Source organism: Cucurbitaria berberidis (genome assembly GCF_010015615.1).
Source record: "Cucurbitaria berberidis CBS 394.84 unplaced genomic scaffold K460scaffold_5, whole genome shotgun sequence".
Classification (NCBI taxonomy): Eukaryota; Fungi; Ascomycota; class Dothideomycetes; order Pleosporales; family Cucurbitariaceae; genus Cucurbitaria; species Cucurbitaria berberidis.
The window spans coordinates 1,122,017-1,146,427 of record NW_024468939.1 but is presented as its reverse complement, the minus strand read 5'-3'; the positions used below and the strand labels follow the sequence as shown (position 1 = coordinate 1,146,427).

The 24,411-nt window shown below is 53.0% G+C and overlaps 10 protein-coding genes across 10 annotated transcripts; 6 read left to right on the top strand and 4 right to left on the bottom strand.

Annotated features, from left to right (window-relative positions):
* Positions 1-602: 602 nt before the first annotated feature.
* Positions 603-6,407, bottom strand: K460DRAFT_419755 (ATPase family AAA domain-containing protein 2). The gene is made up of 3 exons (XM_040938033.1): positions 5,075-6,407; positions 1,557-5,022; positions 603-1,465 (listed from the first exon to the last, which is right to left on the bottom strand). Exons 1-3 carry the CDS (start codon positions 6,023-6,025, stop codon positions 969-971), a joined length of 4,914 nt encoding a protein of 1,637 aa, XP_040784310.1. The 5' UTR covers positions 6,026-6,407; the 3' UTR covers positions 603-968.
* Positions 6,408-7,541: 1,134 nt separating this feature from the next.
* K460DRAFT_409190 (uncharacterized protein) lies at positions 7,542-8,467 on the bottom strand (the record flags this gene model as incomplete). Its single annotated transcript, XM_040937230.1, has 2 exons — positions 7,542-7,570; positions 7,618-8,467. 2 exons carry the CDS (start codon positions 8,465-8,467, stop codon positions 7,542-7,544), a joined length of 879 nt encoding a protein of 292 aa, XP_040784309.1.
* Positions 8,468-8,654: 187 nt separating this feature from the next.
* K460DRAFT_369747 (uncharacterized protein) lies at positions 8,655-10,318 on the top strand. Its single transcript, XM_040934017.1, has 4 exons — positions 8,655-8,803; positions 8,856-8,960; positions 9,033-9,133; positions 9,188-10,318. The coding sequence occupies exons 1-4, from the start codon at positions 8,725-8,727 to the stop codon at positions 10,211-10,213; spliced, it is 1,311 nt and encodes a 436-aa protein (XP_040784308.1). The 5' UTR covers positions 8,655-8,724; the 3' UTR covers positions 10,214-10,318.
* Positions 10,319-11,159: 841 nt separating this feature from the next.
* On the top strand, positions 11,160-13,478 carry K460DRAFT_291735 (calcium-binding mitochondrial carrier protein-like protein Aralar1; the record flags this gene model as incomplete). Its single annotated transcript, XM_040929306.1, has 4 exons — positions 11,160-11,339; positions 11,416-12,609; positions 12,693-13,195; positions 13,250-13,478. 4 exons carry the CDS (start codon positions 11,160-11,162, stop codon positions 13,476-13,478), a joined length of 2,106 nt encoding a protein of 701 aa, XP_040784307.1.
* A 130-nt stretch (positions 13,479-13,608) lies between these two features.
* K460DRAFT_172461 (uncharacterized protein) lies at positions 13,609-14,331 on the bottom strand. The gene has a single exon (XM_040926976.1). The coding sequence runs from the start codon at positions 14,137-14,139 to the stop codon at positions 13,738-13,740; it is 402 nt and encodes a 133-aa protein (XP_040784306.1). The 5' UTR covers positions 14,140-14,331; the 3' UTR covers positions 13,609-13,737.
* K460DRAFT_172366 (uncharacterized protein) lies at positions 14,124-15,156 on the top strand. Its single transcript, XM_040926975.1, has one exon. It carries the CDS (start codon positions 14,524-14,526, stop codon positions 14,851-14,853), a length of 330 nt encoding a protein of 109 aa, XP_040784305.1. The 5' UTR covers positions 14,124-14,523; the 3' UTR covers positions 14,854-15,156.
* On the top strand, positions 15,033-17,174 carry K460DRAFT_172488 (uncharacterized protein). Its single transcript, XM_040926977.1, has 4 exons — positions 15,033-15,041; positions 15,291-15,607; positions 15,656-16,770; positions 16,818-17,174. Exons 2-4 carry the CDS (start codon positions 15,461-15,463, stop codon positions 17,053-17,055), a joined length of 1,500 nt encoding a protein of 499 aa, XP_040784304.1. The 5' UTR covers positions 15,033-15,041; positions 15,291-15,460; the 3' UTR covers positions 17,056-17,174.
* An 848-nt stretch (positions 17,175-18,022) lies between these two features.
* On the bottom strand, positions 18,023-19,197 carry K460DRAFT_369744 (40S ribosomal protein-like protein S2). Its single transcript, XM_040934016.1, has 3 exons — positions 19,060-19,197; positions 18,930-19,003; positions 18,023-18,872 (listed from the first exon to the last, which is right to left on the bottom strand). Exons 1-3 carry the CDS (start codon positions 19,171-19,173, stop codon positions 18,278-18,280), a joined length of 783 nt encoding a protein of 260 aa, XP_040784303.1. The 5' UTR covers positions 19,174-19,197; the 3' UTR covers positions 18,023-18,277.
* Positions 19,198-19,461: 264 nt separating this feature from the next.
* Positions 19,462-21,518, top strand: K460DRAFT_369743 (uncharacterized protein). Its single transcript, XM_040934015.1, has one exon. It carries the CDS (start codon positions 19,930-19,932, stop codon positions 21,382-21,384), a length of 1,455 nt encoding a protein of 484 aa, XP_040784302.1. The 5' UTR covers positions 19,462-19,929; the 3' UTR covers positions 21,385-21,518.
* Positions 21,519-21,735: 217 nt separating this feature from the next.
* On the top strand, positions 21,736-23,008 carry K460DRAFT_379753 (uncharacterized protein; the record flags this gene model as incomplete). Its single annotated transcript, XM_040935193.1, has 2 exons — positions 21,736-22,004; positions 22,060-23,008. 2 exons carry the CDS (start codon positions 21,736-21,738, stop codon positions 23,006-23,008), a joined length of 1,218 nt encoding a protein of 405 aa, XP_040784301.1.
* Positions 23,009-24,411: the final 1,403 nt, after the last annotated feature.

Below are 24,411 nucleotides of genomic sequence, written 5' to 3'. Positions count from 1 at the left end.
ATGTGGATATTAGCTGCTTCTGTTAGCACTTTGCTAATTCTTCCTAGCTCTAACATCTAACCCCTATTTGCCCAGGGCAAGTTGCGCGGTTTCATAGATTGCGCCATGGACTTGGTTTCACGGCAATCTCACGTACGTCACTTCTAGAAGCGGCTTATCTCTATCATCGCGCAACAAGCTGACTGTGCTGACAGACCGGAAGTCCTAGCGTCAACACCTTTGGTGAGAAATGAAGGAAGGTTACATGTTCGCGATCTTACGAAGTGGGGATCTTACCTTGCGCGGGCGTGTTGGATAGATATAATAAGAAGAGGCTCTGAAGCTTGCTACAGCTCTCAGTAAATCGTAGAGCAAGTGTTATAATTTAAACCACCAGAACTCAACCACGTTTACCAGACTACTAGTACCGAATGTAAAAGTCAACCGCTATGCTGCCGAGGTATAAGTAAGTACCCGAAGGGGCTTTCATCGACCTTCAACTCAACAATCTGACTCCGTGCACCACGCTTTTGGACAGCAGGTAAGCATGACACGGCACAGGAGCGGGCTCACACTACTTGCTAAGCTGTGGCTTTGAAGGCGGTCGATCGGTACTCAAGACAGGTTTAATTTGCACATATCGAGGGTGTATTAAAAGGGTCATTTTGTTTCAATGTCTACGATTCCTTCTGTATCCTCATTTACATATGCACTAGCCCCAAGACCAGTTTAAAGCAAGCTTCCTTGGGAGCAAAGTAAAAGTGAGTCGTAGTACATGTTTGCAACAATGTCTAAAGCGTGGAAATGCCCACTCGTGCTATCAAACCATGCATCGCCATTTCATCTCTTCAAAACAAATACCCACGCCAAGCAACTCATCCAAAACGCCGAATGTGCAATGAAAGGACAAATGGGAGTATAGGGTGAGCAGCCCTTGCAAGGACGTCTTGATCGTAGATTAGCGAACACCCCAGGTTACGCATCAACTCCTAACGAATATCCGCCTGCGTTGCCTGCCCCGTTGGGAACCAATCGTCCTGACTAGGAGGTGGTAGTCCAAGCTGCGTGGCTCCACCATATCCGTGATAGTGAGCAGTCTGGGCTTCTAGCTCTTCTTGGCTACACTTGAGAATCTGCTGCATGGCCTGGATATCCTCAATGATAACATTAAATGCTTCCTTGACTTTCTGGAGTACGACATTACGGTTGTAGTCGGCTCGGTGCTTCCAAATGGCATCCATGAGCGCGGCGTTGATTTGTTCCAATTGCTCGAGGGTGCATCCAGAAGTCGAGGAGACCAAATTGCGATGAAGCTCGATAAGTATGGTATCGTCTAAAATGAGTTGCGGCTTCGGCTCATCGTCGTTGAGAATGTCTGCAAGATTAGTTGTATGCCGAGGCGGAGCAGGTGCAGGCATCGTATTTAGCTGCTGCGAAGACTGCGAAGGCTGCGAATTGGACAGCTGACTGCTGACGTAGTGGACTTCTATACGCGGCATGTGGTTAGTTACTATATTATGTTGAGCGGAGAGGCGAGGTAACAGTTGAAGTTGCTCTCTAAAAGAAAGTTAACGAACCTTGTGTGTCGGGCAGCTGTGACCCACCCGCTTCGGGCATCATTTCAGAGAAGTTGGGGATACCAGCTGGCGCAGCGCCGTTGCTGCTTTGAGTACCAAACTTGTTATCCGAAGACCGATTTGACGTCTTTTGACCAGAAGTCGTTGTGGATGCACTGTTGTGATAGTCATTAGGGTTCGAGTTTGGCCCCATGAATGTGCGTCCTGACAGCTGTGACTTCTGCGTCTGAGTCGCCTGAGTGTCAATTCTGCCTGGTGTCTGGAAATGGAAATCGTTTTGTGTGTTCACGTTCAAGTCCTGGCTATCGGGCATATGTGTGTCGTCTTCTGTTCGAGAAGGCACGGTGGAGCCATTCGAGTGTGTATGCTGTGCGCCCTCTACTCCACTTGTCCCGTTCGACAGGGCACCAGTTGGAGCTGACCGTGACGGCGTCACTGGTGGCATAGCTGCATGTCCAGGAACAGGTTCGCCAAGCACGATGGGTCCCGATGTCTCGGTTGTCCCGAGCGATTGCTCTGGTGGAACTCTGGCGACGTCGGTGGACAATTCCTTGCCCTCAGCAAGGGCTTTGTCGCGCTTCTCTTGCATTTGCCGTTCCCTCTCTAATTCGCGAACATAGACTGCCTCACACTCTGCCAACAAACCCGGGTTCTGTTGCCCAATCATCTCCATATCGACTTCCACGTTTGCTGCCATCTCGTTGCCTTTCAACACCCGCTCGGCATCACCGTATGTTTTAGCATCCTTTGCCAGAGTCTTGATATCGAACAAGAAGTCTTTGGGGCGTTTGTAGTAACCATTTGATAGACGCTTTTCGATATTGCCCAGATCGAGATTGTAGTATCTGTTGCCACTCTCAACGTGTAGCAATACATCAACTCCTCTAGCATCTTTGGAGAACTCCCATGGCCGAACGACACCTTGTTCTTGTTGTTGCTCGCGTGGTAGGTCTGTGCTGAAATGTTCCGGATCCTGTTCTTCAAGGAGGTACGCGTACCAGCTCTCTTCCAAGATTGGCTTGAAGAACTTCCTGTATGTCCTTTTCAACTGATCCATGACAGGCTGGACAACAATCTTCAGCTTATTGAGCGTCATCCGGTCCTGCTTTTTCTGTAACTTCTCGCGGGCAAGAAGTTCTTTAGGATCAACAGTCGGAGTAGTAATAGGTGCAAATTCCAACTCGGGCAATATCCGTTTCTTCCTGTTCTCCGGATCAGGGAAGTCAGCCGGAGACATGCGGATATAGTGGCTGATGTCATTGAAGAACTCGGATCGCCCTTCTAGGTCAGGCCGTGCGAGCTGGAACTGGTTGTTTTGCGAAAATGAGAACAAGTCCATCATCATCTGACGGTCGGGCTTTTCTTTCTCGTTAGCGAGCTCCATTACACCCAATAGCAGGATAGGCTCGTTCGCGCCAACACTGCGTAAAAGGAGTTTGAACGTCTTGATAGCTGGCCCTGGTAGGGTTTGGTACCAAACGTCAACAGATGGGATATAAATGACGCTAGGCTTGTGGCGCCTGACTTCAGTGAAGAGTTGAGTTATGGCTGCTTCTGGCGTCCGAGCGGGGTCCTCCAGAATGGTAGGAAGGTCGAATGATTGCACATGCAGACCTTCAATCTTGTTGAGTAGTGCAGCGCCTAGGTACTGTTGACCCATGCCTTGCAAGCCAGTGATGAGAAGGCGAGGTCGGAAAATCCTGCTGGTTTCGAAGTTACGCATGGTGGTCTCGCGCTCGAAGCCCTTTTCGTCTTCGCGATCGTCATACTCTGCTTCCTCAAGCGCCGTGAGCTTCTTTCTCCTCGGGATAAGCTCATCGATGCGCTTTAAGATATGCTCTAGTGGTTTTCGTAGTAAAGGCTCGATGTTCTTTGCAAGCGGTGCTGCGCTTGCTGTGACTGTTCTCTGGGAAGACGGGACCATCTTGTTGACCGATATCATGAAATCTTTCGCGAGGATCTTGATGGTGCTAGGATCAATTAGGAGTTTCCTCTCTGATGTGTAGATTTGAGGGAAGGTCCCCTGCACAGCGTTCAATGCCGCTTCTGTGCATAGTGCACGAATGTCGGCACCGCCGTAGCCTTTGGTCAGCTCGGCAAGCGAATCTTTCATCTCAGGCTTTAATGGCGGTTCCCATTTGTTAGTGTGGATATCGATGATTGCCCGGCGTCCGGCCACGTTGGGCAACGGAAAGTAGAATTCGCGGTCAAATCGACCAGGACGCCTTAGAGCCGGATCTACCGAGTCAGGTCGGTTGGTCGCACCTATTACGATGACCTGGCCACGACCATCCATACCATCCATGAGAGCAAGAAGTGTTGCAACGATCGAAGCATGGATTTGCTCTTGCTTGCTGGACCGTACGGGTGCCAGTCCATCAATTTCGTCGAAGAAGATGATACTGGGCTGAGTTTTCCGAGCCTCTTCGAACAAAAGACGAAGCTGCCGTTCCGCTTCTCCGACCCATTTGCTGAGGGCATCGGCGCCTTTACGCATGTAGAAGGTGACTTTTTGTCCATGATTGCTGACACTGGAGGCCAGCGCCCGTGCGAGCAGAGTTTTACCAGTACCTGGAGGACCGTGGAATAACACTCCCCGAGGCGGAGTAATCTTGAAGCGTTGGAAGACTTCAGGGTAAAGCAAAGGAAGCATTACCATCTCCTTGAGCTTGTTGATATGATCATCAAGTCCGCCAACGCCATCGAAGTTGACGTTTGGATCAACTCCAAGAGGATCAGCATCTGCCAGAGCCTTCCTATCCTTGACTTTCCCAAGATTCGCAGGGCCTCCTCCTGAGGCTTGTTGCGGGTCAGCATTGTGAGTTTGAGGGAAGCCAAACGTGGGAGCCGTTGCTGTCGTTGGAGTCATGCCGATCATGCCACCGACAGGTTTGGGCATCTTTTGGTTCTCATCATCGCTGCTGTCGGAGTCTTGACCGCCAACTGCACCCATGCCAGCTTCGACACCGCCACCAAAAGGGCCTCGATTCCCCCAAAGGCTGCGGTATGCCGAGCGCCCGCCTTTTGACCGTGATTTGCCAGCTGTGGGCGCATCATCGTCGCCTTCGAATACTGCATTCAACTCTGGACGTACGACGCGATAGTCCGGATTAGCAGCACGAGCCCGTCGTCTAGGTGCCGAGTCATACGCGAGATCGTTGTCGGGCACGCGTCTGCTCAGACGTCTGCGCTTGTTTGTGCCAAGTTCTTGGAGTTCGTCTTGCAGTTCATCTTGATCCAGTCCGGACTCTTCGGATGAAGAGTGGCGCCTACTTCGCTGGGACTGGCGAGTTCCTCGCAGCCGGTTCGACCGCCGCCCTGAGCCTGAAGCGCTTTCAGATGCGGAGCGCTTTTCTTTGCCGTGATCCGAATCCGACAGTTCTTCTTCCTTCTCATCCTCACCAGCTGGCTCAAAGTCACTGCTCTCATCAGCACCTCGCTTGCGTTTGGCTGATGTCGCACGGGACTGGTGACTGTTAGTTTTACATTGCAAAGACATCAAGGCAAACACAACGTACCCTCAGATTACGACCACCCCTCGTAACTGGACCTTCCTCGTCCGACTCTTCAGTAGCACCATCGTGTTGGGATTCCTGAATCACACCTTGCATCTCCTCGTCATCCGCATCGTCCTTGTGCTGAGCGTCTTGTAGGGGTGAGCTCTCTGTGCTGGCTTGCACTTGAGTCTCAGCACCAGCGAGGAGCGCGTCAAGCGGGCCAGGGCTCTCCTCATCGCGAACCATGGAGGTTTCTTGCGAGGCTTCCATGATGGCGCTGGGATGCTGAACCCTCGGACCCTTCCCGCCTCGCGTTGCACGCGAGATGACTGGCTCGGGGCTACGAGTGCCGGGACGTACAATGTTGACATGCCTACCAGAATCGGAGAGTTGCACTATGGGTGCCTCTACATCGTGCGAAAGACGACTGCTGCGTCGCGTACCTGGTACATCTGGCGTCTTGCCGCGAGTAATGGACTTGCTGCCGGTGCGGGTGCGAAGGCTACGGCCAGAGGCGTGGTCAGGCATCTTCAGCTTGACAATGAGCGATGGCTTCTCCACCTGCTCGATGGATGGTTTGGCTCGGCGTCGCGAGGCAGACGTAGGCTCTTCGTCTTCCGATGAAGTGTCCTTGATCTCGTCTGGCTCGTCCTCTTCGCTTTCTTCGTACGTGATCTGCTTCTTGGTGGCGCGGCGCACGCTTCTGCCCGTCGCAGGATTAATCTCGGGTTCCTCCGACTCGGAGCGCTCTGTGAAGGAGTCGTCCGACTCGATTTGGTCGTCGTCGTCGATGTCCGAGCCGCCGTATGCGCGTCGCTGACGCTTCGAGGGCCGCTTTTTGGATCCCGGTGTCTCTCGATGATGGCGGCGGCGCTGGGGTGGTGCGCGACGTTCCGAATCGTCGTAGTCGTAATCCTCGGGGTCGGATGCGTTGGGGTCGGTATCGAGCTTGCGCTTCGCGCGGCTAGACATGGAGCTGGCTTGCGGTGAGGCCTACTGCAGACGTGCGAGGCAGCTGTGAGCGAAGGCGTGCGCGGTGCAAACGCGGTGAGAGGCCACTTGGACCGCCTGTGTTTGGGAATTTCACAATGTCAAGGTAACATGGACAGCAGACAAGCGTCTCGTGCATGTGCGACGATGGCAGCGAAAGAGAGCGTGATGGCGGCTGGTGGGTGCGCCCGGTGTGGTGTTGTGGGTGGTGTTGTGTTGTGTTGATGTCAAGAGCTGAGCGAGGGCCAAGAGCGCGATGCACGACCGAATGCGGCGCAGAGAAGCGTGAAAGCGACGGCGACGTGCAATGGATGCTTGATGAAGGCTGCAGAGACGGAAGAGGCGCAGAACAGGCAGATGTTGGACGAGGGGCGGGTTGAAGCTGGGCCAAAGTGTTCGCGCAGGAGCTTGGCACCCAATCATGCGCGGGCTGACAAGCACACGACGACATTTCAGAGCCAGGGCAACGCTTCCATGGCAGCATTTCACAACCACCGTGGCATGCTCTCTTTCTCGACAGCCAACTATGCAACGCACTTGTATGAACCCGAATCCGCCCGCTGCAGGATCCCGAGACCAATTTCCGCAACTTTTCGGGAGTCTTCCGACACCCCCGGGACTGCTATTCGAGCTCTCCATTTCTATTCGGACACAGCTCTTCTGCTGCCGGCGATGTGCTGCAGGTACCGATGCGGCTCAAAAAGCTTAACGCTGTTTAGACAGTTCGCTGCCATGGTGCGCATGTGTGGGGAAGAAGGGAACCATGCACGTGCGTCCTTCCACGTGCTAGGGAGCTTCCTTTCAGCGCCGCGCCACCCTACATAGCCATGGCAATGCCATTTCTTTTTTCGGTTTATTATAAATGGCATTCGAAAGAGACATGCGCGGAAATCAATGACTGGCCTACTGGGCGTGTCTGCTGCTTGATCTTTCAGCTCTACTCGTAGCAGCTACAAGCTGCCGCCTCTCCACTGCCCAGTGAATCCATGCGCAAGCTTGAATAGCCTTGTATAGTACTGCACTGCCATCTGCGGTCCTTGCCGCTACTGGTCCTGACCTAAGATCGATCTTTGTATAGCGATGACTAAGCAATATGGTGTTGTAGTCTGCAGGTGAACACCAAACTTGGAACATCCCGGCTCAAGCAACCCATCATGACAGTTCAGGTCTTCGAATGATCCCGTTTTCTCTCTCCGCTTCTTGGATTGCTATCCTACATTTTAGAATTTACATCGTAAACATTTCGTTGTACATGTCTCAAGATTGCAGGCTACCCATGTTGGTTGCTATTGCCGGGTCCATCTCAACAGGTCGATAGTACATACTTAGACCTAATCCTACAGGCAATGCCACAAGCCATATGCCACCAAGGTTACCCATCTGCACAGCCGTACGTTCGCTTCCCATAGTATAGGTTGAAATGATTCGGTTGGTGATTGCATAGTTCTCAGCAACTCCGCCATCCATTTCCGGGTTACACGCTGTGCAAGCTCGAAGCCTACTCCTCAGGGATGATGCGATCGATCGCTACCTCAACGTTAGTGCCATCGCGCAAAGTGCTTCCTGCGACGTACCTTTGCCATTTTCCAACAACCACCCAGAGCAATCAATCTTCCACTTCTCTCCTTGTACCTCAACCTTCGCGATGCCGAACCTCAAGACGGCAAATTTGAATCGGAGGAAGAAGTTTGTCCATTTCTGGTGCACCCAGCGCGCAGATCCTTCCCAGACGCGACCCATAACAGACAAGTGGTCCAGGTCCACAAACACGCTTTGGCGCCTTGATCTTTCCGCCTCTAACAATTCCTGCACCATGGGCTCCGTCTTCTCGCTTATTGTCGCCCCCCCAAGATTAGAGTATATAGTCCGTTCCCTCGTCCACGGTGCCGCTCTGACCGTCATGCGTAACTGCATTGGACCGCCCTGCAGACTCGGCATGACCTCGAGGGCGCGCATGCGGTTGGTAGGCGCGGTACAGACATAGCAGCCAATGGCGATGAAGCTTAGTCCTACGACAACATACGTCGGCCGCACGAAGAAGGCCAGGTCCCTCTCCTTGATGTCGTCGTTGAACTTTATTGCGTACGCGCCAACGCCTATCCATAGTGCAGCAACGCCATAGACCTTGGCGTAGTACCATCTACTTTTCGGCGCCTGGTAGATCAGGACGGGCTGTCGGGTTTGGACGACCTGTCGGAGCACTGGGTCATTGTTTACAAAGACGCTCGGCTTTTGATTGAGAGCGCTTTGGTATTGGTACTGGTATCTGCGTACGCCCGAGGATGTGAAGGATCGGGAGCTCCGAATTGCGTTTGGGTGGAAGAACTGCTCTCGGGCTCCAAAGATGGCGGCTCGGAGTGAGGAGGGCAGCCGGAGGGATTGCTGATGTAGGAAACGGTCGAAGCCCTGCGAGACGGCGGGCATAGTGTAGGGCAATTGATTCGATGCTACGACCAGCGCATCGTCTCTGCTTAAAACTGGTTAACGACTACCTGGGACGGTTACTGACAGCTGCGCAACATGACTGTGGTTCGACTTTGGGGAAAATGTCAATTGGATGCGGTCCAAGCGTCAAGCCTTCCGAAGCTTGGTTCCGCCCAACATTTCCACACTCTCGCGCATCTGACCTTCGATCCTCCCGCACACCTGCGCGATTGCTCTCACCGGCCAATTGACCTCCCATGGCTTCAGTCGCTGCGGTATACAGGGTGTCGGCGCGCGCTGCAACACAGCAGTTGCGTAATCATGGTGCTCGGAGAGGTAACGACTCTTCAGGCCGGGCATTGGAAGCATCACTGACCGTGTTGGATAGCGTTCCACTCCGGGCAGGCCTCGCTCGCTGCGCACAATTTCAACATGCCCGCGCTTTCTCCGACGATGACCGAGGGTAACATTGCGACGTGGAAGATCAAAGAAGGTACGACCACTCTCTACAGACGCAGCGCCTTCGATCTACTACACTCTAAAGGCACAGAACTAACCCAGACAGGTGATTCTTTTTCTGCCGGAGACGTCCTCCTCGAGATCGAGACGGATAAAGCGCAAATGGATGTAGAGGCTCAGGATGACGGCATCTTGGCCAAGATTCTGGTATGTGAAGGGACAACAGCAGCTATGTGAGATGTCGCTAACGAATATTTGCAGCAAGGAGACGGATCTAAAGCAGTCCAGGTAGGCTCCAGGATTGGGGTCACAGCAGAGCCCGGCGATGATTTGAGTTCACTGGAACTTCCCGAGGAAGACAGCCCTGCACCGAAAAAAGCAGAAGCTCCTCAAGAACAGCCCAAAAAAGAATCCAATAAGAAGTCTCAGCCGGCTCCCAAGGAAGAACGAACCTCCTCCCCGCCTCAATCTGAAGCGTCGAAGAAATCTGCAAGTGGGAAAGCTACGAAGCAGACCTACCCACTGTATCCATCCGTACAACATCTTCTGGAGGTGAACGGCTTGCCGAAAGAGGAGGCGGATAAGATCCCAGCCACGGGCCCCAACGGGCGATTGCTGAAGGGCGACGTCCTGGCATACGTTGGTAAGATCCAAGGCTCATACCCGTTGGAGTTGGCAGAGCGTTTCGAGAAGCTGTCTCACCTCGATCTGTCCAACATCAAACCAGCGCCAAAGAAGGAGGCGCCCAAGAAGGCCGCTGAAGCACCGTTGGCTATTGACGAGCTCGACGTCGAAGTGGCTCTGCCTGTTTCTCTCACGGCTGTCATGGAGTGCCAGAAACGCGTCAAGGACTCAATAGGTGTCTTCCTCCCTCTATCTACTTTCGTTGCCCGTGCCACAGAGCTAGCAAACGAGGATCTGCCAAAGTCCAAGTCCGCGAAGCCCTCTGCGGACGAGCTTTTCAACGCTGTTCTTGGCTTGGACAAGGTGGCAGGACGGAAGTATTCGCGAGGTCACTTTGTCGCTCAAGTGACTGCTTTTCCCGCGACGACACTACAGAGCACGCGCAGACCTAGCTTTAAGAGGCCGGACGTACTAGATATTCTAGCTGGGAAACCACTATCTCGCGGAAGCAAGTCGTCTACAGTCGGTGGAGCGGAAGGGGTCGTTGGGCCCCTCAACGTATTCAGTGTTAGCGTGCCCAAAGGCGACGAGAAGAGAGGACGGGTTTTCCTCGAGCGCGTCAAGAGTGTTTTGGAAATGGAGCCAGGAAGGCTCGTTGTTTGAAAGTCTTGATGTTCGATGAATAGCGTCTGTATAGTAGTGCTGTCCACCAAGCTCCTGAGGAGCGAGATATAATGCAATTTGGAATCTGTCTTTCTCGTCGATGCCTCTCTGCTCTCCTAGGCCATTTCGTCCAACCTTGGAATGCTGCTGCTCCACTAGATACGCTAGCCATTGCCATCTATCCGTCCTCCGATCCTTCCCGACCTCGCGGCGAGCGCCTGGGTATGCCAGTCGCCGTGCATCCGTACGCACGAACAAGAAACACGACGCAAGTCTCTGGCTGGCGGACATTGACAGGTGTTTTTGCATCACGCACCATGGACATGTCGCTGCGATGTAGGCGCTTGACAGCTCCAACGTTGCTTGGTCTGTCTGGAGTAGGAGAGATGTACAACCACCGTACAACCTGACAGAGCCTCACGGGAACCGGCAGCTCAGCAATACCGAATCCAAGCACAGAATCAATCGAACCCCAGGTTACCAGCGATCACTTGGTCTCTGCAGCCCGAGGCCACTGTGACCGGGGCCGTAGCCGATAGGGGGCGGTGAAGGCGGCTTGAAGGGTTAAGCCAGGCCACCTAAGAGGCAGCAAAGACTTGCAAAGAGCTTGCAATCAGCTGTAGCTTACGGTGAACAAGACTGTGACTGCAAGATACGGCGACTTTTCTATAAAAATTTAATTGATTGACTGCTCACTAGGGCTTGCTTCTGGTTCCCCGTGCCTTCCCCACGCGTCTCCAAAATCCCCGCCACTAATTCGCCAATAAAATTGGCTTAACCTCCGAGCTCGCACGCACCGCGAGCTCCATCCTGGACGGCGTGTTGGCCGACTCATCCCTCTCCCTCTCTCCCCTCCTCGTCCTAAGTCCTATATACCCGACTATCCGACTTGCCCATAGGCCAATTGCGCCTTCTCGACGTCGGACCGCTGTCAATCTCTCACACCATGGCCACGGTCACGGAACAAGTGGGCGAGGTGCTGCTGGGCACCACCGACGAGCCGCAGTTGTCGCAGCTTACGCGCGCCATCTTCATGAAGCATGCCCAGAAAGACGAGCAGTCGGACGACTACTTTCTGAACGAGGACCAGTTCATCAACGCGGTTGCTCCCGAGGGCGAAGACTACGTAAGCAGCTTCCGTCTGCAAAGGTGTCCCTGTGTTGGGTTGGGTCCAAGCTAACGGCGCGCCTGGCTGGCTACAGCACAAGATCAAGCGATACCAGTATGGCATCCTTTTCAAGGTGGCCGATCGCGACCAGAAAGGCAGGGTCAGCATACATGACTGGTCCGTCTTCCAGAACCTACTTGCCAAGCCCGACGCCGAGTACGAGGTCGTCTTCCGCTTCTTCGACAAGAACCGGACGGGCTACATCAACTTTGACGACTTCTACTCGACATGGAGGGCACACAAGACCGAGGACAGCCTACCGTTCAACTGGGAAGGCGATTGGGCCTCGCTCTACGTCGGCGGCAAGAAGCACAGGCATGCCATGACGTATCCCCAGTTTGCCCAGATGCTGCGAGGGTTGCAGGGAGAACGCGTCCGCCAGGGCTTTACGTCGTTTGACAAGGACAAGGATGGGTTCATTGAGCCAGAGGACTTTCAGCGCATTGTACGCGAAACGGCCAGCCACAAGCTCTCCGACTATCTCCTCGAGAATCTGCCGACGCTCTGCAACATCTCAGCAGGAAGCAAGATTTCCTACGCCAACGTGCGCGCCTTCCAGAACGTCATTCAGCAAATGGACATGATTGAGCTTATTATTCGCAATGCGACACAAAAGAGCTCCGACGGCAAAATCACCCGCACGGATTTCCTCAACGAGGCTGCCAGGATAAGCCGCTTCAACCTGTATACGCCCATGGAGGCGGATATCCTCTTCCACTTTGCTGGCCTAGACGAAACTACGGGCCGGCTGGGTCTGCGCGATTTCGCTCGCGTTCTCGATCCGTCGTGGCACCGCGTGGGCACGCTAGGAGCCAACGCGATATCTGACGTTGGCCAAAAGGTCTTTGCAACCACACACTCGATATGGCACGACGTGCTCGAATCGGTCCACCACTTTGCGCTCGGGTCCTTGGCTGGTGCGTTTGGTGCATTGATGGTGTACCCGATCGATTTGGTGAAGACGAGGATGCAGAACCAGAGGAGCTCGGGTGTCGGACATGTTCTGTACAAGAACTCGCTGGACTGCGCAAAGAAGGTGATCAAGAACGAGGGCTTCAAGGGTCTCTATTCCGGCGTGCTCCCACAGCTTGTTGGTGTGGCACCGGAGAAGGCGATTAAGCTGACGGTCAATGATCTTGTGCGCGGGAAAATGACGGACAAGTCGACGGGCAACATCAAATTCGCAGCTGAGATGCTCGCGGGTGGTTCAGCGGGTGCTTGTCAAGTAGTGAGTAATTTCAGTGTCTCGAAACCAGCGTGTAATAGTAGTAGTAGTAGAGGGCACAACAGGCTAACACGGAATGTGAATAGGTGTTTACGAACCCCCTGGAGATTGTCAAGATCCGGTTACAGATTCAGGGTGAACTCTCAAAGAACGTCGAAGGAGTACCCCGGCGTTCTGCCATGTGGATTGTCCGGAATTTGGGTCTTGTTGGTCTGTACAAGGGAGCTAGCGCATGTCTCCTGCGTGATGTCCCTTTCTCGGCCATCTACTTCCCGGCGTACAGCCACTTGAAAAAGGACGTTTTCGGCGAGAGTCCTCAGAAGTCTTTGGGGGTTGTCCAGATGTTGACTGCCGGTGCCATTGCGGGTATGCCTGCGGCGTACTTTACCACGCCGTGCGACGTGATCAAGACGAGGTTGCAGGTCGAGGCTCGAAAGGGCGAGGCGACGTACAACGGGCTTCGGCATGCGGCGCAGACCATCTGGCGAGAGGAGGGCTTCAGGGCCTTTTTCAAGGGTGGGCCCGCGCGTATCATGCGATCGTCGCCCCAGTTTGGATTCACGCTGGCTGGCTACGAGGTGCTACAGAGGTATGTTTTCTTGGGCAGCGTTGGAGAGCACGGGGCTAACGAGTTGATTTCAAGGGCGTTGCCGATGCCAGGAGCAGAGTCGCACTCTGAATCCAGCCTGGAGCCTTCGGTTGGGCTCGCAGAAGCCAAGGCACCGTTGCCGTATCTCCGCAGCCGAAACGCTCTCAAGGTGATTCTGGACCTGGACGAGAACTTTGGGCGACCGCGGATGCCTCCGGGCGCAAAGTTCACGGGCATTCCCGGGTTTGGGGGCAGTAGCAGCAGCAGCAAGCCAGAGGCATGATGTGGTGATTGGTGCGCACGTGCGCAGGCCGATTGTGCATTGTGTGGCTGAGGGTAAAATGGGATTGGACGAGATTTGTACATGGCGTTTTTCATTTTGGGCGTAAGCATTGCTTGCATCAGCCTGGTTATGATTGGGGGTTTTTTTTCAGCCTTGTCCTCGCCATTGCTCAGCCGCAAAGGTGATGGTGATGGTGATGGTGGGGGTGGGGTTGGCGTGAGTGTGAGTATGGAGCGTGGATGCATTCAGCAACAGCACATTAGAGGAGGAGATTTGAGGCATTTCTAGACAGGGGCAGTGTACGATAGTCTAGTGGGGGAGAGGGTAGAAATAGCATTAGCATGGTGAGCGAGGGGGACAACATGGGCGTGTAGTAGACCAGACACGGGCAGTCAATATATTTTTGCACCAGTTCCGACGTGATAGGGCCGTGGCATGTTTGGGGGATGGCTGACGGGGGCGCATAGGCCTGGAGTTCGCTTGACCCCGCGCATGCATGGCCGCACGGCAACAGCCAATGCCAGGAGGGCACGACGAGGGAGCACAACAACGACGACAGGAAGGCTTTCTCTCGGAGGGAGGGGGCGCGCTGCTGGCTGGATGGAAGAAGTCGAATCAAGGATTTATCCGCTTTCATTTTTATTTTTATTTTTATTTTCATCTTATTTTGGGCAAAGACACGCAGGGTGGTGCACGCACTCACTACCAGGTGAGGTGAGGTGAGGTGAGGTGAGGTGAGAGAGCCCCACGGGCAGCTCTAGGCGGACTTTGGCCCGAACCCCATGGGAGAGAGGCAGAGAGAGGGCCCAGGGCCCAGAGCAGAGGGCAGAGAGGGGGATGAAAGCGGGGAGAGAGGAGCGAGCGAGCGCAGCGCAGCGCACAGACGCAACCGTTGGTTGGCATTGGGCGGCCGGCCGTGGGTTGCCCTGCTTTGACGGCGGGAGCCTCAATGTCACTCGGGGATTGGAGCCTCGCGCCGCTGTAGGCAGTAGGGCAGTTAGGCAGGTTGAGGTAGGGTAAGCTCCCGCTGCGCCTCGAAGCAATCATGGGCGAGCGAGCGAAAAGCAGCCAGGCTCGAGTCAATTGCTTCACTCTTCTCGTCCTCGACCACCTACCTGCAGCAACCTCTCTCTCTTTCTCTTTCTCTACCTCTCGCTCTCTCCTCCCCCGGCCAAAGTCACGAGTCAGTCAGCCTCTCTGCCTCTCCTCTCCCCGAGTTCCCGCCGTTTTTGCCAGCCCCCGCAATCAGCCTCCTCATCAAAGAGCGCGCTGGCCGTCGTGCCGTCGTCGCCGTCTCAAGCTGTGCGGGCAGACGCATACCACCCCATCGTCGTTGTCGTTGTCGTTGTCGTTGTCGTTGTCGTCGTCGTCGTAGATGCCAAGGTCGTTATCCGTCCCCGTCCAGCTGCCTGCCAGCGCACTTGGGCTCGACTTTGATGTTTTGCCGTTGGCAGCCTTCGACACCGCCTTGAGGCTGAAAAAGTAGTAGCTAGTAGTAGCAGTAGCAGCAGCAGTAGTCGTTGTCGTCGTCGTCGCCGTCGTCGTCGCACTGGCACCCTTCGGGTACGTTTTTCAACCGCGCAGAGCCGCCTCGAGGCCTTCTCCACCCGGCACTTGCCTACTACCTGTTTCTCCATAATTCTTCCACGCTTTCCTCGTCGTCCCTCGCGTGCGTGCCTGCGTCGAATCATCTGTCCCTTTTGCATCATACAACTGAGTCGACCAAACTTCCCAACCAGAGAATCTACTTTTTTTTCTTGGACCGTCGCCGCGACAGGAATGCCATCCATGGTCATGCTAACGCTCCTCCAGACAGCCATCAAAGACTGGGCTCGTTGTAACACTCGTTCTCTCCGCCGCTGCCGTCTTGGTCTCTATCTTGGAGCTTTCGACGAGGTGTCCTTGGGATAACCACGTTCCCTCCTCCCATCATCTGCCTACTCGTACTTCTGTACTCTACCCCCCCGTCGTCATTACCCCACATGCTCGATTCCGGGGCATACTACGAAGACGACGACGCACTTCTAAAATCTCCTGGCCTCCAGCCCGTGGTTGTCAAAGCAAAGCCAAGCCCTTCTCCGCCGCCCATCATCACCCACATTTTCCAACCACCCCCGAGGATCCAAAGCGTCAGTTCTCCTTCCTCCCGAAGACAGAACAAGTCTAATCGACGCAAGACTCGGCCCACCCAAGGAGACTGTGTCCTCATCCGTGAGATGGCTCCGAACCGACCGGACATTGCGCAGCAAGTGAGTGAGCAAGCACTCAACTCGGATTCAGAGTCAGAGGTAGACGACGACCCCATGGACGACGAGTCGCCAGACACGGCTCCTTCAGCGCCCAACCTGCCGACAGCGAGACCCCCGCACAGAGATTCAGTAATGGAAGCAGACGACCTCATGTCCACAAGTCTTGCGGTAGATAGGCGCCCCTCACACCCGTCGTCACTGGCCATAGTACCCAACCATGCACGCCTACCTACACACGGCACGCCTTCGACGACGCCCGCCGCTTCCACACTGTCGGCCACGTCACCAGACCAGTCAGCCCTGCTACATGGGGCAGTCACCAATGGACACCCCCACGACCACTTCTTAGCAACATCACCCCACCTTCAACAGCTGACAATATTGCACTCCAGAGGGCCAACGACAGACACCCTCCCCGCACTACAGACGCAATCCCCACCACGTGACGGGGCAGCAGGCTCGCCCATTCAGCAACAGCCACTACCGTCCTTTCGACACCTCGACGATATAGCACGCTCGGCAACAAGTGATCAAGAAGCAAATCGGGCAAATGGTGCATTCCTCCATCGACAGTCAATCTCTTCAGTCGGGCATTCGCCCACCTCAATCGTACGACAGCTGTCCATAAGCTCCCACTCTCCAGCCACGCCTTTCCCTCCGCTGAGCGCTTCCTCGCCTGTCAGTGCAAGTAGCGAGCTACAGCGAGGAGACCTCTTTCTAAGATTAGGAGGCGGAGGCGTCTTTGGTGCTGATGCGCGGAGACCTTCACAAGCATCCGAAGGCGGGCCATATGCCTCTACTTTACATTCAGCATCCACGAGCGAAAGCTATCAAAGCTCAGAAGGCCCTAGTCCTGGGACAGCACAAACACCCATAGAGGGCCGCCCGCGGCATATGAGCTTAGACGGTGCGCTTGCGTCAAGACTGTTACCCCCACCTATTGGCTCCGGTATACAGCATATACCTTCGCACGGCTCTGGTGCGTTCAAGTGCGATTATCCTAATTGCAATGCTGCTCCTTTTCAGACGCAGTATCTTCTCAAGTAAGTTCAACTCCCAGTATAAGCGCTTCCTTACAAATTTCCCATAGCTCGCACGCAAATGTACATTCACAGAGTCGACCACACTACTGTCCTGTCATTGGCTGTCCACGAGCCGAAGGGGGAAAAGGCTTCAAGCGAAAGAACGAGATGATCCGGCACGGTCTGGTCCACCAGTCCCCTGGTTACGTTTGCCCGTTCTGTCCAGATAGAGAACACAAGTACCCAAGGCCTGACAACCTACAAAGGTGCGTCCCATCCAACAGATTCCAACTGACTCGATGCTGATTTGCATCTTGTTCAACAGACATGTACGCGTGCATCATGTCGACAAGGATAAAGATGACCCGCAACTACGTGACGTCCTTGCGCAGCGTCCAGAAGGTGGCAGTCGTGGACGAAGGAGACGAGTGAGTGACATTGGTTGCTAAGTCCCTTCGTCTCTGACGAGCTTCAGGTATCTTCCTGATGATTTCAACTTCCATTCCGCGCAGGGACGCAACTCATCTTTTTTTTTTCGCTTCGCCAATGCGGGAAAAGAAACGTTGGTAACCGGTTATCCGGGTTTGTCTGCTATTTTCTTGATTTTTTTTTCAGTCGCACATCGTCTCCTGGCGTTTTCGGACGATTGAATGATACACCCCCACTGCCCAGGCGACACGAGCACCTTTCCAGGCGAAAATTGGACTTGGCTCGACTTGTTATAACTATTATCCTCTTACAGCTTTTCTTGTAATTCCGTCTTGTGGCCTTATTTTCACTTCTCCTGTCTGTGCTTATTCTTCGCTTCATTCACCCCAAGTCGATCGCTAGACTTTTTTCCCTTCTGGCTCGCGCCGCATTTCCCAAAGACCATGGTGCGTTTTTGTATGGTACAGTCCGTTGATTGTACTTTCTATCCCTATCCATCTCCCATGGATACTTGGCACCACTTTGTAGTAGGATGGGATCCGACAGACTTGGCTTCTTGCTTCTATTTCCGTAGATCCCTAGGGTGCTGGCAGGGCACGTGAAAGACACCCTCTGTTGAATGTTGAAGGTTCCACCTGCTGAGGTGTGAGCAATCAAATCTAAAACTCTTACCTGATCTGCCAAGTTACCAATCCCCTCCCTTTGATCATGGTATTAGCTTCTGACCAAAATTACTACCTGAACATGTCTCGCCAGCGCTCAGCAAGCCACCTTTGCGCCATGACGTGGCAAGTTGCATCGGGCACAATCACGGGGACACTTGTTTCAAGCGGAAGGTATGCGGAAGCTCAAGGTGTGCATCAAGGCCGCTGTGTGTATAGGGGAGCAAAGTTCGGCAGTGCATGGTATTGGAAATGGTAAAACAGGGAGCAAAAGAAAAAAATGGAGGAGCAAGGGGAAGCGCAAGTTTGAAATTGTTCATTTTCATGCCGGGTGACCCAGCACTATCGTTGGATACATAGGTGATGACCCGAATGCATTGCCTCGCGCCATAACCCTGGAATGCTAGAAAAGACCCATGTCGCCCAAAACCCCCTCTCTAGTACCTCTTGCCCTCGCGCAGGAGATCTGAGAACTCTGCAACCGGGCTCTCAGTGAGCTTCGTCTCTTTCCACAGGTTGGGTGTGAGGAAACCGTAGGTGTTTGCGACGGCGACAAAGGTAGCCTTCAGCGTATTCTCGAGCGTCTTGGTGGAGCCGGCCGAGGCGGTGTAAATGTCGGAAACACCAGCGAGCTGCAACAGGCGCTTGACAGCGGGGGAAGCGACCAGACCAGTACCGCGGGGAGCAGGAATGAGACGGACGGTAACGGAACCGCACTTTCCGCTCTCCTTGGTGGGCAGCGAGTGAGGCTCACCGAGGTTGGTTCCCCAGTAGCCTCTTCGGATGGGCACGACGGAGAGCTTGGCGATGATGATGGCGGCGCGGATGGCGGTCGCGACTTCCTTGGACGTCTTGATACCGAGACCAATGTGGCCCTCAGAGTCACCGATGACGACGATGGCCTTGAAGCGGGTACGCTGACCGGCACGGGTCTGCTTCTGGACGGGCTTGATCTTCATGACCTCGTCCTTGAGCTTGGGCAGGAAGAAGTCGACGATCTGGTACTCCTTGACGGGGAGAGAGTGGAGGTAGCTGCAAAACTGTCAATAAAGCGCGCCCAATCCCAATTTGCAGCTGTAGCAAACGTACATCTCCTCCATGCTCTTGATCTTGCCAGCCTTTACGAGACGGCCGAGCTTGGTAACGGGCTGCCATTCCTTCTCCTGTACCAGTTGTCAATTTTCTGCCATCTGCAGCCTCGAAAGCTGGATATGCGCACCTCGGTCTTTCCGCCACGGCGACCGCGTCCACGACCGCGGCCACGGCCACGATCACCTCCACGATCACCACGAGATCCGAATCCGCCGCGAGCGGGAGCAGGTGCGTCAGCCATGTTGTATGTCGGTGGAATAGACGGCTGCTAGAGTCACGCTGTCAGCGATGGTCCGAGAGGCCGTTTTGAAGTTGAAAAAGACGTACGGTTGGGTGTCCTGGGTTCGTGCTGTTGTCGCGGTGTCGATTTGACGTTATTCGAGAGACCAAATTCGCTCTCGAGGTGGGCTGCTAAGCGAGGCCGAGAGTTGGGAAAAGAGCTAACACCCGACTAGGCATGGCGGGGCGGAGGTTCGTCGGGTTGGACCCACGTGCAGTCGAGCAACACTCATCCATTTCTCTTGGACACACCTCTGACCCCCATTTTACTTGTATTTCATGTGAAGTTTCCACCTGAAAACGAACTACCTTCTCTCGTCCTTCCGATCCTTTGTTCAAAGAGGAAGCCTCAAAGGTGCTTCGACGTGAATTGCTCCTTGGAACCACCCTACCTTCTTCCAGCCCATGCTCCCCATCTACCACCAATTCATCCCACAGACTAAAGTACCCTTTTCGCGTTCTCAACAACCGCCCTGCCTGCCCTGTGACTTTTGAGCGAGAGCTCCATGACCACCTGGTACATCAATAGTCACCTGCCTTCCCTCACGAAAGGCGCCTCCGCTGACTAAGAAACCTCCGAGCCCAATGATTTGTTCAGTGTTCACATGGCAGTAATGAGTTCATACCTCGCCCGAACAAACACACACGACAACTCCAGGGCTATCAGATCAGCTTCCTCCCCTTCTTGCCAACATCACTCCCCTCTCCATGATTAGCCATGTCCATCTTCAACTCGGTACTCGGCTCCCTGTCTCCTCCTAGATTTCGGAACTCCTTTGAAGATCCGCACGCACGCGACCATGAGCTACCACTTTACAACTCCCCACCTTCTCCACGTGTACCACCTCCGGTAACCTCATCAGTGCTATGGAGTATGCCCAAATCAAGCTTATCGCCTCCACCTCGCGTCCCCGACGGTTTATTAGCGCTGCAACGACGAGCGCGACACCTCGAACAGCAGCTTCAAGAGCTTCTCGACGCGCAAGCAGATGCTTTGATGGGTGCTTTGAGTGGGAAAGACACGATACCGGAGGATCTGGTGTCGAATGGTAGTACCACGCCGACAGTCAGCAGTGTCAGATCCACGGACAGAAGCGCCGAGAATGGAAACAACGAGTACATGCCTAGAAAGCAGAAGGTGGGTCTTAATGCTGCGAGGCTGGGCATATCGAGACGGATAAGGCGACTGGCAAGCGTCAGAGCTGAGGAGCTGGATCTGCTAGACGAAGACTTGAGGAACCTGCAACTCACACTGGAAAATACTGAAGCTTGGAGCCAGAAGCGCTTGCGCCTGGAGAATAAGATAAAAGACATCGAGGGTGAGAGCGTTGGCGCAAGGGCTCAAACTCTACAGATCGAGGCATCCAAGTTGGAGCAGGAGATACGGCAGAAGGAGGAGGAGCTGTGGGCTCTCAAAAGGCGGCATCGACGGATCTTGGATGAGCTGGCAGATACCGAGAATTCTGTAGAAGCGAAGCTATCTTCCTACAAGACATCATTATCGCTTTTGGACAGAGAGATTTCGAGCTTCCTGGCACGACCCCCGAACGCGAACCACGTATCACTATCGTCATCTCCCTTCCTTTCCCTCCCCGCGAAACGAAGGACGCTTGAAATGGCACGCGAGTACTGGCAAGACGAATACACAAGATTGGCCGAGAAGTGTGAAGAGGTCGACACGGATCGTAGTGCACTCGACGAAGGTGCCTTCATGTGGAACGATGTGGTGAAGAAGGTGGCAGATTACGAAACAAGTCTTCAAAGTTACATGCAACAAGCAGGACGGCGTGACTCCCCAGATTCTTCAAAACTACTAGAGCAGATGGAATCAACGATCAGATATCTTGAGGAGAAGTCGGACCTTGCTTCTTCTAGAAGTTGGAACCTGCTTGTATGTGCTATTGGAGCGGAGCTAGAAGCCTTCAAGCAAGGCAAGGAGGTCCTAGAAGAAGCTCTTGGAATGAGGCGAAAGGGCAAGGAGAAAGCTGTTGAGACACTATTGGACCACGATGACTTTCATTCGGCGCCAAATGAGGAGATGACAGGATCTGCGATCAGAATAGGCCGCTCTCCGCCCAAATCTGTTCCGCCTAAGCAGCACTTGTTTGATACTGACGATGAGGATCCTGACCCAGAGCTTATGATATCACATCAAGATACCGATACAGACTAGAAGACTACTAGCTTTCCATTGTAAATTATTGTATGTCTCAGTAGGATAGATTATCAATGCTGGGATGCGAGATGTGCTATTAGCCTAATTCTCGTCGTGTAGCGTAGTCGAATACATGCGACTCATTGTACCATCTCAGCATGAAGCTTGCCTATTCATCGCGGCGAAGATGCACAACTTCTTGTACTTTGCTGACTAAGAGTCCTAATCTCAGCACAGGCAAACCGGGAATCCTCCGCAATCCTGGACTTTCCCCCACACTCTACACAGCCAAGTCGCACGAGCTGTAACTAACCGCCCCAACCTAACCGAGTCATGCGATGAGCTGAGGACTTGCGACGGGGTCTCGAAATGACCCAAAGAACGCGGCAGTCGCCAGAGCCGCACTACAGCTTCACGATTCCCTCTATCCATGATGATATGACACTCGATTGTCGCATATATCACCCAGCTGCCCTGAACACCTCAGATGCTGCAAGTAAGACACGATGGAGGAAACGAGGAATCATTATGGCGCATCCTTATGCACCAATGGGCGGTAGTTACGATGATCGTGTGGTGGGTATCGTTGTGGACGAGTCCTTGAAGGCTGGCTGGATAGTCGGATCTTTCAACTTCAGGTAGGGTTCATTCCGCACACTTGCGATGGGTGACAAGATGATTGACTCTTATAAGAGGTGCACATGGTTCAAAAGGACGCACCAGTTGGTCAGGCAAGCCAGAACTCGAAGACTATAGCTCCTTCGCCGCCTTTTTCCTGCACTATATGTGCTACCTGCAGCCGTCTCCAATTTCAGATATTCCTTTCACGCCTGAGCAGTCTCCTGTATCACTACTGTCGCACAGCTCAGGCGACTCCACGCGGACGCGGAGTGGAGAGCCCCCAGTAGTCATACTAGGCGGGTACTCATACGGCTCCCTGATCCTTAAACATTTGCCGCCCCTTCCAACCATTCTACATCCTTTTTCTTGTCCTATAACAGGTAGCGCTGCGGATGAGATACTTCTACGGGCACACAAGCTCGCCGGCCAGAGTAGCCTGGAATGGAAAAACTTTGCTAGAGAGCAAGCACGAGAGAAGAGAAGAAAGCCTGGACACGAGCCAAAGCTTTCTGTTACGATGGGCGGAGAGGAGACGAGTGCCTACCAAAGGAGAAGCAGTCGAGAGATTCGCAGGAGTTTTGATGGGAGTCGGAGCCTGGATCTAAAGACCCGGATAAGAAGCCTGAGCCATCGAAGGCTTGCGGAAGAAGGGCCAGTCTCGCCGCTGGAAGAGACGAAGAACGTGGATGTCACAGTAGCAGAGGTCCGATATCTACTCATATCACCCCTTACGTCCCCTATCTCTACGCTTGCGGCGCCAGCTCTAGGCCACAAGTTTTGGAGCAGGCCAAGCGAAGGTTACCAGGAGGTTGTTGGGAAGCATGCAGCGCTAGCCATTTACGGTGACCAAGATATCTTTGCTTCTGCAAAGAAGATCCACGACTGGGCTGAGCACCTCAAAGCTGGGCCTGAATCACAGTTCATCGGTGTTGAAGTCGAAGGAGCTGGACATTTTTGGATTGAAGCGGGGGTCGAAAGGACGCTAAGGGCAACGCTGAGAGACTGGGTGGCTGAGATTTAAGTATAACATGAAAGCTAACATGCCCCACTTTCATGAAAATAATAGCATACCAATTGTACACATCAAGCCAACAACGCGACCGTGACTATCCGACAGATGAAGCAGACCCGATCTATATAATGGACAATCATTTTTAGTTTGAGACGGGAAAGTTAAGGTCGACTTAATAGCAAAAGAAGGAAAGCGTCATAGAAGGAGACTAGACAGCAGGCCCCAAAGCTATAAGTCTATGTAACAAGGCCTGTAGTGCCGACAGCAATCCTAAAATAGGGTTAAAGCCTACTGAATCATCGTTCAAGCTGCGAAGGAAACGGCCGGGCAACGGTTGCGTTGTTTCTGTCGGTGACGCCACTGGCCCATACCGCGATCAAGTCCCATCTTGGGATCTGCGGAGAAGCATTCGCGAGAGCGGTGGTCAAGAGTATAGAAATCGCGGAAGCTGCAGATAGACGGGCATAGCTTGGTTTGACTATATGCGCAAATAGGAATTTGTTGTGGCTGCTTAAGTACGGATTGAGCTTCAATAACTAGTCTCTGGTAACCTCGACTTTTCGTAGGTTCTTGGAAGTCACAGACGGAGGTTTCTGGCTGCTACCACGGCGCTCGGTTCCTTGGCAGTGGAACATGGCGGGACTTACATCTCATCAACTTTAGATCATTCTCTTTCCTCTAAAGTCGAGAGCGCGTTGGGCATGTTCGTAGGTCCAGTTTGCTGCTCTGGAAATTATACATACCGCGCTAGCGGGTCGTAGAGTAGATGTCAGTAGGAAGGCAACGAGTATTCCAACAAGAAGCAGGATTCGGAAAAGACACCGTACTTCATGCAGCAGATAGACCCCCACAAATCTGGAGACCAAAGGAAGGTCGGTTGCATTATATGAACTTGTTAATACCACGTTATGAAACACTTCTAAACAGAGTTTATGCAGTCCTTGCGTACCTGAGATCCTACAAACGCAGTACTAAAAGGTACACTATTGTTAGAGATAATCTCATGTTAGATATAAAATAACGTATTACACAGGCAAGCTGCGCGCCTAGGCGAGCTGCGCACTTTATTAAAATTTTACTAAAATTTAAACTAATATATTACACAGGCAAGTTAGTTGCCTAGTTAAATTAATTATAATGCTAAAATTTTACTACAATTAGTAATTTTTTACTATTAAATGTAATGCTTTAATATAATAATATATAATTTTTTTTAAAAAAAAATTAAATATAGTTTATAATTTAAGCTTTAAAATATAATATAAATTTTTTTTAATAAAAAATTGCGCAGATTTATAGTATTTTTTAAATAATATTTAATAATTAACTAAAAAGAAAGTTTTTATAATATAATACTAAGCCTAATAAAATAAAACTTTTTTAAAAAAAAAAAAAAGTAATTGCTTAGTATA